Source organism: Lathyrus oleraceus, chromosome 1 (genome assembly GCF_024323335.1).
Source record: "Lathyrus oleraceus cultivar Zhongwan6 chromosome 1, CAAS_Psat_ZW6_1.0, whole genome shotgun sequence".
Lineage (NCBI taxonomy): Eukaryota > Viridiplantae > Streptophyta > Magnoliopsida > Fabales > Fabaceae > Lathyrus > Lathyrus oleraceus.
Window position 1 is genome coordinate 420654540 of NC_066579.1, and position 12086 is coordinate 420666625.

General features: G+C 34.7%; 1 protein-coding gene across 1 annotated transcript; it reads right to left on the reverse strand.

Moving 5' to 3' along the window:
- Positions 1-9618: 9618 nt before the first annotated feature.
- Positions 9619-11659, reverse strand: LOC127078398 (glucose-6-phosphate/phosphate translocator 2, chloroplastic). The gene is made up of 5 exons (XM_051018863.1): positions 11023-11659; positions 10638-10863; positions 10247-10469; positions 9929-10142; positions 9619-9831 (listed from the first exon to the last, which is right to left on the reverse strand). The coding sequence occupies exons 1-5, from the start codon at positions 11530-11532 to the stop codon at positions 9817-9819; spliced, it is 1188 nt and encodes a 395-aa protein (XP_050874820.1). The 5' UTR covers positions 11533-11659; the 3' UTR covers positions 9619-9816.
- Between the last annotated feature and the right edge of the window lie 427 nt (positions 11660-12086).

Genomic DNA, 12086 nt, shown 5'->3' on the forward strand with positions numbered 1-12086 from the left:
TTCCATTTCCATCTTTATTAAAAAGGGTTAAGATAGGAATTAAGTATTTTGGAATTTGATTGAGAAAGGGTTTGAAGAAACCGCATTGACAATTTTAGACGATGGCGAGAGCTAAGATTGGCGAGATATACATCTCGAATCCTAGTCTCAGGAGTGCATGGTATACACCATGTTCCATTTCCACCTTTATTGAAAAAGTGTTAAATAAGAATTAGGTATTTTGAGTTTTGTTGTGAAAATGGCTTGACCTAGATCAAGTATTGATGGACGTTTGAGAAAGATTTGAATGAGTGTTTGAGAAAACAAAGTGGGTAAATTGGATGATGGCGAGAGCTAGGATTGGCGAGATATACATCTCGAATCCTAGTCTCAGGAGTGCGTGGTATACACCACGTTCCACTTCCATCTTTATTGAAAAAGTATTGACTATGAATTAATATTTTTTTTGAGTTTTTATTAGAGAAAATGGCTTGACGTTGAATCAAGCATTTGATGAAAGTTTGAAAGAAAAGGAATAGAATAGGAGGGCGAAATGAATTGATTTGTTTATTGAGAAAATACTCGACGTTGGATCGAGTCATATTTTTGTATTTTTCAGAAATGGTGGATTTTACTCTTTGGTTAGTGTCTAAAACAAATAGAGAAATAAAACAATACAACATTATATACACATTGGGGAAGTGGGGTACATTTTGTCAAATGGGGATTCAAAATCATGAAATAATTAGATCGGGCCCAAACAACAAATGATGCGAAATATGAGTGTAAGTGCAAGAGAACCGGCTCATTGTAAGAAAGCCCAAGAGTAAGCTATGTGAGGTTGATGGCGATGCTTAAAAAGTAATCGACTTACAAAGGTGTGGAAAATGGGCTCGATATTAAATCGAGAAAAATATGATTTTTATAGTTTAAAAATGATTTTGAATGAATGATGAAATTAAAAGAAAACAAATCCATGTTATGATAATGAAACTATGAAAATAATAAAGCATAAACATAACAAAAAATGTTAAAAGAAAATAAAATGCTAAAAGAAAAATAAAATACTAAAAAAAAAGCTACACATGAGTATCGAACCCACTACCTATGGAGAGGTAAACTAACTCTATCCCCACCCGGCCACAAATGGTCACCTGCTAGACTAGTAGCAATCCAAACATATGGCCAAAAATAAATAACGAAAAACTAACTAAAAAAAGGTGAAAATGGGCCGTTGGAGTTTGGGCTAAGAGAAAACCCAATACTCAACAGTCCCTTAGACTGTCTGGGTTCGGGTTGCAGGGAACCCGCTCCGGTTTGGCCCCAGTGAGGTGGCACTAGAGATATGGAGCAACACTCCAGCCACGTGAATTTTTGATGATGAGCAGAGGAGAATAAAATTCTCATTAATGGCTGGTGGGCGGTGCTTAATGGGAAAACGGTGGGATTCAATGGGAAAACCCAAAAGCCAACGGATAAAGGGAAACACAACACAGATATCAAAATCCAAAGGAAAATCTTAAAGGCTCAAATCAATGGAAAACTTGGAAAAATCAAATATTGAAATTTAAAAACTCGGTTCTTCTCCTGCAAGAGAAATCAGAACGAGATCCTCATCCAGGTGTAGAAACTTTCCACATTCTCTCAAAATTATGTGGCTATGAATGGACACCACAGAGTTAAGCAAAAATCGAAAGCCAACACTAACCGGTTGCAACGGGGTCGGCGGAGATGTGAGGAGCGACTTTGGATTCCCCTTCAGAATGTTAGCTATTTCGGTAACTCACTTCGATTCGTATAAAACCTCCGGCGGCGCTCCAATGAATCCTTCGTATTTTTTCTGCGGAAAGGTAGAGGTTCTAGCTTCTCCTTCGTCTCTTTCTTTGATTATGGCTTTTCTTTTATTTTAGGATTAGGGTTTTGATTTGCTCTGAAGTTTCTTCAATTCCGCCTCCGATTTTCGTTGTCCATCCCTTCACTGATTCGTTTTCTATTTATGTTTTACAAATTAGGGTTTCAATTGGTGTCTTTGGTATTCCAGAAGAGTAACTCTGCAAAGCACTTTGGATGTTCAGAAATTGGATTGACCTCTTTGATGCTAGGTTCGAAAATGGTAATCTGAACCTTCGTACTTTCTTGCTCTGTTTTGACTTCATGCCAATTTGGGATATTTCTGGATTTTTACAGCTTTGGCTAATTAACTTGTGTTTTTTTGTTTTACCACAGTGAAAAAATGGAGCATTGGTTTGATTTTCTCATTCCCGCTGAGTCCGCGATAGCAGCAGCAACATAAAGTTGGTTGGTGGGAATTTCACGAATGTAGTCGTTTGCGACATTCAACAGGTGAGAAATCTGTTCCTTCCATTGATATAACTCTTGCGTTGTGAACTTTGATTTTCTGCTACTGTTGGTTCTGGTTTGGATTTTCACAGGGAAACAAGACCAGGAGTGCAACTATTACAAGTATTGGTGGTCACAACCGCTTCTGATATTGATCCAGGGATGTTTCGATTTGGAGGTCTGATGTAGTTTTAGGAAAAGCTGAGACGAGATTAAGATAGAAGATGTTAAGAGGTTTATTTTGATGGAATTATGGTTCGTTTTAGCTCAGCTCTGTTGCCTCCGGTTCCGGCGCGACAAAGCAAGGTTCTGGCGAGTGGACTGCTTGTGGATGTTAATGACCATGGTTGTCATATTTGTAGCAGGTCATGACTGGTCTTCAAGGCTTCCTCTAAATTACTGTAGCAAGCTAAGGTCATGGTGCATTGATGCTTTAGCTACAACTGATACATTGCAGGTTTGTTTGTGATGCATTGTGAATTGGTTGGCCTGTTTGCATGATGACTGTTGGTATGGCTTGTTAGCATTCATGTCTTTAGATATTTTGTTTTGATTACAGGCCAGTTGCAGTAGACTTGTGGTATGCTGTCATCTAAAACTTGGAATGCATTTGTCTGTTTTTGTGCCATAGCTGAACCAAGGTAGAGTTTCTATTGCTCAAGGTTGATGTTGGCTTGAAATCTTTGATTGTGTTAGGTCTACTGCATAACTTGTGTGATTCAGGATGGTCTATTTGCATCATCATGCCTTTGGTTGCTCCGCATTGCAAGTTGTGAATTAGTTAACTGCTTGTTATGATTTTGGGTTTGTGCCATTATTATGGTTCATATGTTGCAGATTCACCTTGTAGGTTGTTTTGGTCTTGGCATTTAGTGATGATGGCAAGAGTGCAGGCATAGTGTGGCAAGGCGAACAAGGTTGATGGCATATGTTTATAATGGAGAATGGTGCTTATGTTACAGATTTAATACCAGTTGGATGGGTCAAAACCACATGCCATGTAGTCATGATCAAGGTAAGCTTTATCCATTAGCTCATGCCTTTGGATGATGGAATATGATGGTGCATCATTTCCTTGTTTCTGTTTGAGGTTTATGGCAATGTATCAACTGGTTTTGCAGGCTGTTGCTGCTACTTGGTGGCAAAATCATGGTTGCTGCAGAAATTTAATGACAGGATGTTATCCATGTGCAGTCACGACCAAACTCAAACATCCTTGGCCAATGCAAGTGCAATATCTAGTGTGGTTGTAATGCTTGGTTGTAGTAGTTGCAGGACCTTGCTTAGCAATGCAGAACCAATGGTTGGCCAAGCCAAAATGACAATTCAAGACAAGTTGCACATGAGGTTAACATGAGATAAGTTACTTGGCCAAGAAGATACAAAGTCAAACTCATCACACAAGACTCTTGGATGGTGAATCAAGGCTAAAATGGATTAGATTAGGTTTAAGAGGGTCAGAAATGGGAAGGTTAACTTTGGTCAAAGTTGACCAAAAAGTCAACTGTTGACTAAAGTCAACAAAATGGTCAAAATTCAATTTTCTTTGTAGTTTCTTTGTAAATGGACATGAATTAACGGTCATGGGTAATTTTAGGTTTTTTTGGATTTTGGGTGACTTTGGTCAATGTTGACCAAAAAGTCAACTGTTGACCAAAGTCAACAATTGGTCAAAATTGTCAAGACTTGTACCTTTTTTATGTAAAATCAAATGTGATGGTTTAGAATGATGTGAAATGAATTGAAATGGTTTGAAAAATGATTTGAAATTTGGTTTATTTTATGACTTGAATGCTTGACTTTGAAAAGAACATGACTTGACTGGTAGTATGTGTTAACAAGGCCATGAACTGAAGGCATAAGATTAGGATTTGAAAGGGATATTCATGAATCAAGTGACATGATTGGCAATTGGCCTATGACACAAGAAGGTTGGTTGTTTGGATGACCAAGACCATATGTGTATTAACAATCACATGAACAACACCATGACTTTGGACCAAGACCAATCCTCATATAAAACCAAATAAGGTTAGGCCAAGCATGCTAAACAAAAATAAAAACATAAAAAATTCAGGACCAAAATCGGGGTATGACACATATCATTACCTAACATTGATAATCGGGTAGACAATTGGTTGAGATACAAACTTCTGTCGTTTATAGACACATATTCCGGATAAAATCAAATTCACATGCATGAAACAGACATAGACATGACCTTCTTTATGATGGAGTATACCAATTATCGATACAATAATGTAAAAAAATTGATACGCCATACGTGCACACCAATTAGTAAAATAATATATCATTCCTCAAATATCAAATATAAGTACTGAATTATGTTCACTCGTTGTTTAGCTAAGATGATTGATAGGTTGATTTTTGAAAGTTATTTTGCTTTCAAAAAGATAATTATGAAGGTAGGATTTAGGGCCAATGGATTCTATCTCCAACAGGTCTCTATAGACCTCATTCGTTATGAGAAATACAACTTAACTTATAGAAAACTGGAAAAATAGTAGACAATACTCGCTTTCATCGCCATATTATTATGTTCTATCTAAATATACGATCCACTTTCATCGACATAGTATATTTGTTCATAACCAATTTTTAGATACAATCATTATAATTTTCTCTATCAAGTCGAGACATTTTTGTCGTCTCTACTCGATAGTCTGATGATTATTGATCAGATGTCACACCACACCTTTTCAGCATGTGAGTGACATCTAATTTGCATATACTTTCATAAAAGATTTGAACATTAAAAACAGAAAAGACAAAATAATTTCATAAGATTTCTTGTATCGAATTGGACCGAGAATCTACATGAGGTTTGTCATAAGACATACCTCATTGTCCTAAATCCCTAATCGACTACTCAGACATAATTAAATATAAAACATGCATCGAAATAAATAAATACATAAACATCGTAAGATAAATAATGAAGAAATAAGACATGTATTACAATGGTTCTAAGTGTTACAACTTGCTCCACATAGACTTTTACAAACAACAACAAGAAATACAGAAAACAAACTTAGAATGCAGGTAAATAAATTAACCTAACGTTTGGTGTCCTTTGTTGTGTATATTTCAGTGCTTTTTATAGGCCTCTAGGGTACTAAATTACAATAATAATTTCATAAACACGAAGCAAAATCTCCAAAAATCCAAAAGATTTCGAAATAAAACGAAAGGAAACCAAAAACCACCAGTAGTCTAGGGAAATTACGGTTGTAACACCCTGTTACGGGTTGGCCATAATTTCAGCTGGAGCCATAATAAGCGCCTCCCATATGGGGAAATTACGTCTATAACACCCTATTACGGGATGGTTGTAATTTCCACTGGTTTTTACTCAAAATGGCGTTTTCTTCCTCTAACCATCAGTAGTCAATTTTATTCCTTTGTTGTGCCTTAAACATAGATAAAAGTAAAAACACAATAGAAATCTGAACTACACAAGAAAAAACCTTAAGAAAAATCCTAACTAGAAAACGATAAAATAGTGTTGATCAATCATCGTCAATGAAAGTGACAGAGTATTTTTTACAACCAATGATGGATCAACCATATGAATCACATACGTCATAATTAATTAAATCTAACACCTTATAACTTCTTTTAATTCGTTTAAAAGGATTTCTTGTGATTGTTGTTAACATGTAAGTAATACATAAATTTGAATATTTGCCAAGAATTGAAATTATATTTTGTTGGAAATTCACCTAAACCTATGGAGAATTTCAATCAAGATTGTTATCACCCATACAATAACAACGAAAGAAATAAGAACAATGGAGAAAGAAAGAAAGTAAAGAACGATGAAGGAGAAGAAGAATAAAATTCTGCAGAGTTTCTCTCTGTCCACAAACTGTGGAAAACTTGTTATTCACTTTGCAACTGCAAAATACTGTGAATACAATGTTATGAATACTCTATTCACTTCATTACAAAAATAAGGGTTACTCCCTCTATTTATAGATTTAGGTTAACTTAGACCTAAAGCCAAATCCCAAAACTATATAAGCCCAAAATAGCTAACACTACTAAAATAGGCCTAAGTCAAAATCCTGTGTGAAGCAACATGCTTCGATACTTCGACACTTCGAAATACTAACACAACTCAACACACTAGATGGTTCGCCACGTCCTTGCTCTGTCGATTAACCTGCTTCGACACATGGAATTACAATTTAACACACCACCTAATCCATTGTATCTAAGCTATCTACATTCATCATAACTCTTAATCTTCTGAACACTTCGACCTGCACTTCATTCGTCATAATGTCTGCAATCCGATTCTCAGTTCTGCAATGTTCCATATTCATCTTCCCATTTGCTACCTGCTCTCGAAGATAATGAAACCTCATTTAGATGTACTTGTTTCGACCATGTACTATCGGATTCTTCGCCAGATTGATAGCTCACATGATGTCGATCTTCATGGTAATTGCTCCATGATTCTTCGATGTTATCTCTTAGACTAGATTCACCATCCACGTTGCTTGACATGCACAAAGAGAAGCATCTATGAATTCTGCTTCACATAACGATAATGTCGCTACTGACTCTTTTCTCGAACTCCAAGCAACTGATGCACCACCTAGCATAAACACATAGCCAGCTGTGGATTTTTAATCCTCAGCATCACTACACCAACTTGAGTCGGTGTATCCCACTAATTTGCATTCTTTTCCTTCATCAACTGCAGGAAACAAAATGTCATAGTCGAGAGTTCCTTTCAGATACCTTAGTATCCTCTTCGTCGCTGCTAGATGTGATACCTTTGGCTTTTGCTCAAACCTACTCACCATACCTACATTGTATGCTAAGTCAGGCCTTGTATGACAAAGGTATCGAAATGGCCCAATAAGTCTTCTATATTTGGTTGGGTCGATATCATCTTCATCTGAATCTTTCGACAGTTGTAATTTGGGCTCAGCTGGAGTCGAAGTTGGGTTGCAATCTTGCATCTCGAATCTCTTGAGTATTTCTCCTGCATACATTCTTTGATGCATCATCAAACCTCTACCGCTCTTGTAGAATTCGATGCCAAGGAAATACGAAATGTCAAATTGACCTAAACCTATGGAGAATTTCAATCAATCTTGACGAACAAGATTGTTATCACCCACACGATAACAACGAAAAGAGAAGAACAATGGAGAAAGAAAGAAAGTAAAGAACGATGAAGGAGAAGAAGAATAAAATTCTGCAAAGTTTCTCTCTGCCCACAAACTGTGGAAAACTTGTTATTCAATTTGCAACTGTAAAATATTGTGAATACAATGTTATGAATACTCTATTCACTTTATTACAAAAATAAGGGTTACTCCCTCTATTTATAGATTTAGGTTAACTTGGACCTTAAGCCAACGCCAAAAACTATAAAAGTCCAAAATAACTAACACTACTAAAATAGACCTAAGTCGAAATCATGTGTGAAACAACATGCTATGACACTTCGATGCACTAACACAACTCAACACACTAGATGGTTCGACACTTCCTTGCTCTGTCGAGCAACCTGCTTCGACACAAGAAATTACAATTCAACAAATTTGATTTAATCATATCATTCAATTTTCTAAAATTTACATGTCCTAGTCGCATATACCATAAATCACAAGACATAAAATATAAGTAAAAATCACATTATTATTATTATTATTATTATTATTATTGTTATTATTATTATTATTATTATTATTATTATTGTTGTTGTTGTTATTATTATTATTATTATTATTATTATTATTATTATTATGAGATTAATTACTATACACTGTCAGTGTAAAAAGTTTTACACGGTCGATTCATCACCATCATCCGTTTGTATTATTATTATTATTATCATCATCATCATTATTATTATTATCATCATCATCATCATTATTATTATTATTACACATGAATATATCCTCACAAAGATAACTCTTCTAACATATGACAGGTAATATTAAAGCCTATCCACCATGAATCGACATCTTCTATCATGTGAATTTAAAAAATGAAAGCATCAAGACTGTCTTTTGTTGCACATGGATTACTCTCATTGTTCTCCCCTTCTCAAGAACATGCTGCACTTATTTGTAAACTGTCCCCATTTTTTTTTTACCGTGATAGCAACTTCCTTTCCTTTTCTTTCTTTTGTTGTCATTGTCATTACCATTGTGATTTTCATAAGATTTATAAAAAACTTGTTTGTTTTTTTTTTTTTTGAAAGTTTCACTTTAATTTTATTCCTCCGTTACCTGGACCTTCTTGTGAGTAGTTTGATTTTTAATATGATCTTGGTTAAGATACGCTTCTTCTAAACTTCAACTTCTTCTAAATGGAAGTGATTACCCAATTATTCAAGATAAATGCCTTCTTTTTTTTAATGTTTCATGGATCTTTTAAAATCTTCAGGCGATGAAGAAAGTTTATCTATTTTGGAAGATACAACAGTTGTTTCATTCATATGCATTTTATATTGTTTGTTGTTATTGAGATTGTGTTCGATTTCATACATTTTTTCCATTACTGATCTATCTTCTATCATTTTGTAATTATTGAAACAAGAAACTTCTTTCTTGCAGTGTCTTTTTTATATGTATTTTTATTCTAGTTTCTCCTATAGTTTTTTTTTAGAATGACTACTTTCATAAATATCGAATAAGGAGTATGTCATACCGTTGAAAATATGATTTGTGTTTTAGCAATTGATTTTTCTTCCTGGTCTTGTGGTGTTCATAACACATATCACTTTTAAAATTGAGAAAATGAATTTAATATTTTTCTAACTACTAACAAAGTTGTTAGATGGAATGAGGATTAATTACAATTTTCTTCATGATACTTTGAATGTCTTAACTTGTACCAACTTTATCTTTTGATAATCAACTACAAAAAGATATTTTATCTTTTGATAACCAAATGCAGAATAAGTATCTCTAATTAAAGAGATTTTCATGCAACTTAGTGAAGAGAAACACATTGTGAATTAAGTTTTACATCTATAATAATGAACGATTTTATTGTTTAACAGTGATATTTTTCTGTAACCAATATAACAGTTCATTTGGTAATGGAGTTTTCCCAACCATCAATGGTTGTGTGTTTCGTCATGTGTTAGTTTATTTTAAATTTAATTTTTATTACCTTTAAATATTTTGGGCCATCTAATCTCAATTAAATTTTATTTGCAATTTATATACATTATTAGAAATACAAACTCACTAATAATATTTTGAAAATCTCTTATAAAAAAAATTACTTTTTGTTACATGATAGCAATATTGGAAACCTCATTTATACATATAAAAAGGAGATTACAAACACTTTTAAATGGCCTCAAATAAAACCTCTATTGACAACATAATACACTCTAATTAACACCATAGCCCTAATCATATCATATATAGTCTAACAACATAACCTCAAAACAGGAGTCATCGGTCTCTTGATTTCAATTACAGCTTCAAAATCACAGCCTTATTTCTCTTTAGCCTGCTCTTTCACACCATCAACAGAATATGTGTTAATTAATGGACAAGAGATCATACATAGAGAAACAAACATAGTTTAGAAGGAAATGAGAATGCACCTGTGAATAGATGAAGGTTCCAAGAATCGCAATTGCTGCTCCAAGAGCATTGATAGGTTGAAGTGGCGTGTGAAAGATAAGAATGGAAGAGACTATTACAGAAATTCTCTTCATTGTGTTCCCTATGCTAAATGTCAAAGGAGAAATCTGATCAAGAGACATGTATGAGACTTGATTGTACAAATGGTAGAACACACTCTGTGCAACTACCCACCTGTAAACATAAAAGAAGACGTTAATAACCATTTTACAACCGTCTCCGAAGAGAGTAAACTATATCATTTTACTTAAGTGACGCGCGGAGAGTGTCACGCTTACCATACAAAATTGGGACCAATCTGAGACACAGCTGTTTGCCAGCCAGCAGCCCAAAGTTTAGGACCCTCGACAGCAATGGCGAAAGGTGTGAGAATTAATAAAGATAACATTGAAAGACAAGCATAATAGTTCATTCCACTAACACTCATCCCATTCATCCCTTTCTTGGAGAATATATTTCTGAATACAAATGCCAAATTTGATATCATAGCTCCCATAAATCCTGCAAAATGAATAAGTACTCTATTTAGAACATAGTCATGTAATTTGCAATTCACTTCAGTACGTGGTAGGGTATACAGAGTCAGTACGCTATTTAGGTTTGTTCTACGTTAAAATATAATAATCAGTACGGTATTATTAAAGAATTTGTTTGTGATCTTATTCTTACCGATCATGTTGAAATTGAGCTCAGTCACTGCAGCTAGTGCACAACCACCAATTATTGGTAACAATGAAAGATAAACTTGCATGGGAAATGCTTCTCCAAGCAAGAATCTTGATACTAGCACACTGAAAGCTGGTTCTCCACTCTTGATGATGTGAGTGAATGAAACTGCTACTTTGGACATGCTCACAGTTGCAGCAACATGCCCAATTGTGTGTGCCACAGCTACCTACATAACCAAATTTCAAATTTCTTAGGTAAATACATATAAATCAATTTTACAACTATTCTAAATTGAAAGGGCAAGTCTATAACTAGATGTCATATCAGTCACCGACATATGTCAGACACTATTAGAATGAAAAGGAAATGTAGTGATTTTTCTCACCGGAAAAAGGGCTTTCCAGAAGTCCAAATTAACTTTTGGGGCCTCAGCAACCCTAGTGGCCCATGAGATTAACATGATGAGAGAACCAGCAGCTAAGGACAAAGTGGAAGTAAGCCAAGGGTACGGAAAAGCATTCAAAACCTTCTTGTTGTATATATTGAAAACAACATTCAAAGCCCACCAAGTAGCAAAATATAGTCCAATTTTAACCTTTTGAGCTGCTTCTTCACCAGGAAGTTCAATGTTAATCTCTAATGGCCTTGATCTATCAGCCTCATAGGCTTGACATTCTGTCACATTCTTTCTCTTGGGTTTATTTAACAATGCAAAATTCTTAGTGGATGAAAGGTAGAGAGGTTTTTCGAAAGAAAGTAAAGAGAGAGCCATGGTTTGTTCAACATTTTGAATGGTTGGTTGAATTGAAAGTTGAGACCTTGGAAGTAAAAGCTTTGTGCTTGAGAAAGTAGAGTTGGTGAGTAATGATGGTGTGTACTTTATTGAAGAGATCATGATTCTTGGCTTATTTGAATGTTGTGAAGTGTAACAAAATGAATGAATGACCAATAAGTTGGTAAAAATTGATGTGTTTGTGTCTTAGTGTTTTGTACTATGTAGTTGAAGGGTTGGTTAGAACTTAGAACCTTGGAACATTATATATAGGAGGAACATTATAAAAAATAAATCTTATTACAAGTAACAACTAACGGTGTAAAATAAAACACTGATTTTGTGTTGGTTTTTTTTATATATATTGGACCCTACAAGAATTGTCTCTTCCTGCATGGTTGGTACAACAATAATTCTGCTCATTCATTTTGAACCGCTAATTAATCGACAGAGCTGCATAGCACATTGACCAATGAATAAAAAGAAAATCTCAACGATCCAGAAAGACAGAGAAATCACATTGACAGTGGTGGTGTTTAAATCACATGACAACTTATAGTACATGTTGAGCACATGACGATTGTGCCATAATTCTCTTTTGATTTTGTGAGCAAGATTTTTCAAGTCATTGTTGATGGCTAAGACCCATATGAATATCAACATCATCTAATTGTGAT